The sequence below is a fragment of the Dreissena polymorpha genome, chromosome 7 (assembly GCF_020536995.1).
Source record: "Dreissena polymorpha isolate Duluth1 chromosome 7, UMN_Dpol_1.0, whole genome shotgun sequence".
Classification (NCBI taxonomy): Eukaryota; Metazoa; Mollusca; class Bivalvia; order Myida; family Dreissenidae; genus Dreissena; species Dreissena polymorpha.
Window position 1 is genome coordinate 14,757,365 of NC_068361.1, and position 5,000 is coordinate 14,762,364.

At 33.6% G+C, this 5,000-nt stretch overlaps 2 protein-coding genes across 4 annotated transcripts in view; both read right to left on the minus strand.

The window, feature by feature from the left end:
- Positions 1-278, minus strand: part of LOC127840104 (BTB/POZ domain-containing protein 6-like) — a 4,406-nt gene extending 4,128 nt beyond the window's left edge. Inside the window, exon 1 of the mRNA XM_052368543.1 lies at positions 261-278. Coding sequence (XP_052224503.1) covers positions 261-263 — 3 coding nt within the window. The 5' untranslated portion in view covers positions 264-278. The remainder of the gene's footprint in view (positions 1-260) is intronic.
- LOC127840103 (BTB/POZ domain-containing protein 6-like) overlaps positions 1-5,000 on the minus strand; it is a 37,704-nt gene that overhangs the window by 5,239 nt on the left and 27,465 nt on the right. The gene's annotated exons all lie outside the window — the stretch shown is intronic.

A 5,000-nucleotide genomic window follows, 5' to 3' on the forward strand; every position in this document is an offset into this window, starting at 1 on the left:
CGATTTCTTAAACTACTAGCTGAATTAGATATATACACAATCATACTAAAAGTAATCACCATATCAAATGCTATTATCTTCAATAAACACTTATATCGATTTATGTTATGCGCACGTTGTTACATGCTTCCTATCTTTTAGATTTTCTGTTGGCATCAGGCTATAATTAGGTAGTTTGTGATTAATAGTCTTACTTTCGATTTAGCAAACCTTGTTATAAAATTGAATCAGAAATACACAATTACCGTAAAAATACTTACCATCTCAACTATTATTTTGTCCAATATACACTGTTTCTATTAAGGTTATGATGAATTTCCTTTTTGTAGATGTTCGGAAAATTTGCATTAGAATATGTCCGATGATTGAGTGCCGACCAACATGACAATCTCCACGCAGAGTTGTCGTTCCTTGCTCTCACATACAACTCTGCGAAAGGCTCAGCACGCCATTTTGTCTATAAAATAGCTAAAACCGAACAAACGCATTCAATGTATATTTGATTGGATATTTAAGATCGCATGCATTAAATTAAGAAATATGACTTTTAAATGTACGATAAATCGTGCAAATACTTGCGAGTTTTAATGCAACTCTTTTGAACTATTCTATTGCCCATTTACGCAAATGGAATCATTCCACGCACTTTACATATGTAAATAATTGAACATAATGTTTATTGAGTGACGTTAGGAATTGCTTCGACGTGTGTATGTATGTTGGTTTCTTAACAACAAAAAACCATATCAATTTTATAATAATGAATTAAGACTGATATAAGATATCATGGTATGAGATGGTTTTCTTTAATGCAGTGAATGCAATGTAACCGTCGTGCAAGATATTGTTTAGTATACTGTAACCTCAATGATGAACGCTTGGTATGATCATGACATGAATGAGACGCTTTCATAACAATAGTCCGTTCTGAGCCCAACACAGAGGTGAATGCAAGAGATTGCCAACATGAGCGTTTACGGAAATATTAAAATGCAGGCCAGTATGGCCCATTATGACACAAGGCTAAACGAGCACAACTCCTCCCTGAATCCAGGTGTGGCAATCCAGGATTATATTTTGTTAATAACTGGAAAAAATATACAGTTTTTAATTGAAACATCAAAGTAAAAACGTGTGCGTTGTAAAAACTTAAAAAATGATTATAAACAAAAACAAATTACTGTGAAAGCGTATACATGTGCTAAATAAAATAACTACGATCATTTGAGTGTTACTTATCCCTACAAAGGTACACTATCAATAATTGATGTTTTCTCTGATAAAGAATATACAATTATAATGCACACGACATATTTATAGATAATTATACAAAATCGGACATAATAAGCCCAGTAGTTCTTTTCATAGATAGTCTGGTACCCGGTCGTACGTTCCAAAGTAGTATACCTGTCAGGCACGAGGGAATAATGGAAACGTTCACGGTTTGCCACAATGTTGCAATTGTGTTATCCGTTTAAATTAGCTATTAAAATACATTACAAATGTATTTTTATATTCACAAAATATACGTTAATATGCTATGGCATGAACCTTTACATGATTCGTATAGTTTACTCAATTTCACTGAGACAAGTAAACATAATATTTGAAGATTATTTCTATAAAATGTGACATTCGAAAACCTATTTTTTATTCGCAGTATTTTTCTGGTTTCGTTTTGGTACACTTACTTTTTACAGACAGATTTATATTTCGTTTTTGACGGGAATACACTGTTGGTTATAAAGCTCATCAGACAAGGTGATATACATGTGTATTTGCAAAATTTTCACAATATCTGGAATGAAGCCACTTGTTCGGTTTTCGCACATATCAAGCTGACGCATTCTTACAATTAATAGTTTAGTACACGGTTCGTCTATTGTCTGTTGTCTTATTTATTTGTCTAAAATAAATCATAATTCGGTTTAATACGTTTTTGTAATTAACAATTATATTTGAAAATATGAAATAAATTAGTTTGTTTTCGATGTCCGCGCCTTCCATAATAACTACAAAGAAATATAATTGATACATTTTATTATGTGTGAGCGTACGTGAAATAATGAGTGTTTCCCTTTCTTTTGATGACAAAAACTCTCAAAACGAATACAAAAACAAATGTTTGATCTGTTTTAAAACAGACTTTGACCAACACAACAAAACAAAACAAACAACCAAGATAATTCACAATTTACATATGTTTTCTTATATCAATACAAAGTGTTCAACCATATTAAAACGGTATTTACCAATAGTCTTGGTTGTACAGTTTTTTGTTTTTATTGCATCGAGAGGGTTAAATCTGAAAACACAAGAATACACTTAGTAGCAACAAATTAATAAATCAACAAATTACCAGAACTGCATCTTAGGTCGCAATGGAAACTGATGTTCTTTTCAATAACGTAGTGGGTAAACCATGTGTTTTCAAAAGTGCAATCTCACGGGATGTTCGCCACATTCAGTAAACTCAAGGAATTGAGAAGGTCAATTATTTCGAAAATGACTTAAACAGGTTGTCGCTGACGTCTATGTACTTGATGTTTGTGTTGTATTTGAAGACATCTCTGTTGCCAAATTAAGACCCTGAAACATTCAATGGAAATCAAAATAAGGTGTTGATGTTTTGCCGTCCGATACAAATGATTCAGTGTTTCCAATTTTATTTACAAGACTTAAGATCCTAGGGTTTGCTGCCGTAATTGTTCATTTTCATACAATTATACAATACCGACATGCAATTGAAAGCGTTCACTTTCAATTGTATGTCAGTATTGCTAATGAGAGCGCTTTAAACTTGAGCGATGTAGCATAAAACAGTAATAAGTAATTCTATTTGAAAAAGGGAATGTCCATGAATCCAATTTTAAAGGGGTGTTTTACTGGATTGTTTTACTTAAGAAATCCTTTTTTTGTAATAATTTATCTGTAACCCCTAAAAAGTAAACACGAAATCGACATGCTAATTTATTGAAGATAAAAAAGGTTCAGCCGTCTTTACAAACTTAATTAAATTTCAACCCATAAGTGAATCGCTTGTATTTCAAAAAAAATCTTATTTACAGACCCAAACTTAAAATGTTATGCCAGCGTAACAAAATTTCTAACATTTCAACTACTCAAAATCAACGAATACCGCCTTAAAAAGTAACCCTTAACAAAACAGTTTTCTCGATAGCAAATCTTAACGATAGATGTGGTTTGGTAACATTGATTTAACGAGATACAAAATGTTGTATGGGACAATATATTCCATTTGAATTTCCCGCGATGATATCTGAACGTTTACGAGCGAACGCGAGATTTGCTTTGGGAAGCGTCGGAAGAATGACGTAATTCTCTATAATACTCATTCAGTTATTAACGGAGCTCAAACGAGGACGTCCTGCTCTTAGCGATTCAACAAGAAAAAAAGAATAGAGGCCGTGCAAAAATGAAAGTGTGTGGGAAAAACATAACTGAATGGCACTGCGTCATGATAACGAATTTTCCCGTTATCGATTATAATAGCGAGCGGACCTATCGGTAATTGAAAGCACATGCAATTATGCAAATTAACGAAAACCGAATGCATCCGATCCTGACTCGAGATTATTCGTAAAACGAAAAGAGATGACATCGGAAACTATTTTCAGATCATGAAAAGTTGAAGAATGTTTGTAGTTTAACGTTTTCACACAAATGCTACTTGCTTTAGGGTCTTCCTTTTGTAATGAACATTTGTATGGCACCTTTTGTTGTTGAAGTGTTTATACAGCATAATAGTATAGAGCAGTGTTAATGAAGATATACGTTTAAGATAAATAAATAGCGTGTATTCGGTTTTTCCTTTATTTTGGTGAATTAGCTACTTATATAATGTGTTTCGTTTATGTTTGTAATAACAATGTGTCATAATATTACTTTAATAGTGTACTGCACACAATAAACGTTTTTTCTAAGAACACACCCTCGAATTTGCATGCTCGTATCTTCGATATCGTTTGAATATGAATAGCAATTATGGCATCCAGATGTCACTAAAAGTGTTATTTCTTGAGCCAGTGCCTGGAAGAATAAGTTAACATTGGAAACAATATCTATAAATATGAAGACCACACAAGTTTGGTATTTTTAGCCATTGAATAACTTGAACAACTATATATTGGGTGATGTTAATTAGGACGGTTTTCTCATGACAGTTTTGGGAAGTTCATCTCGTACTTGGCGTTGCCTTCCTTTTACACTCGCCGACTGTTGCAACGCTTCGGCATCTTACATTACACGAACAACAATACGCCCGAGTGCATTCCTGAGAAAGAACTCTTCAACACGCCCTCTTCCTTTAGCTCTTTGCTTTCATTCTGCTTCCTACACGATCATTTCGGGGCGTATTAAGCATTTAAGAGACTTGCAGGCTTACCGAAGATGTCGAGAAAATAGCGATGCGTTTTAAAACAATCCAAATGCTTGCCGAAAGCTTGCCGAACACCCCAAAATGCCGAGCTAAACATTAAGCGTCAAAATGGTATGCCTTTAACATAACATATAGTTGACGAAGTGTTTGAATTCTGATAGACCCCGAAGATTGCAGACTGTTGAAGAAGCGTTAAAGGGCCTTTCAGGTTTCGGTAAGTTGACAAAATTAAAAAAAGTTGTTTCAGATTCGCCAATTTTCGTTTCAGTTATGATATCTGTGAGGAAATAGTAATTTAGAAAGTTCTGTTGTTGTCGTTATATTTTGTGAAACTACGAGGAATGCTTATATTAAGTAAACATTACATCCTTTCAAAGCATGAGCACGGATATCATGGTGGTCTAAGTGAAAGACTTTTTACTCCTGGACTCCAGGGTTCAGTGGTTCGAGCCCAGTTGACGGTTATTTTTTTATTTTTTTTATTGTATTGTTGTTGTTTTTCTGGAGATTTTTAGGTCCCATGTTTAAATTAATCAATATAAATCATTTAATGACAAACCTCAATACATGCCATAATCTGTGAAAAGGCCCCTTTAAATTC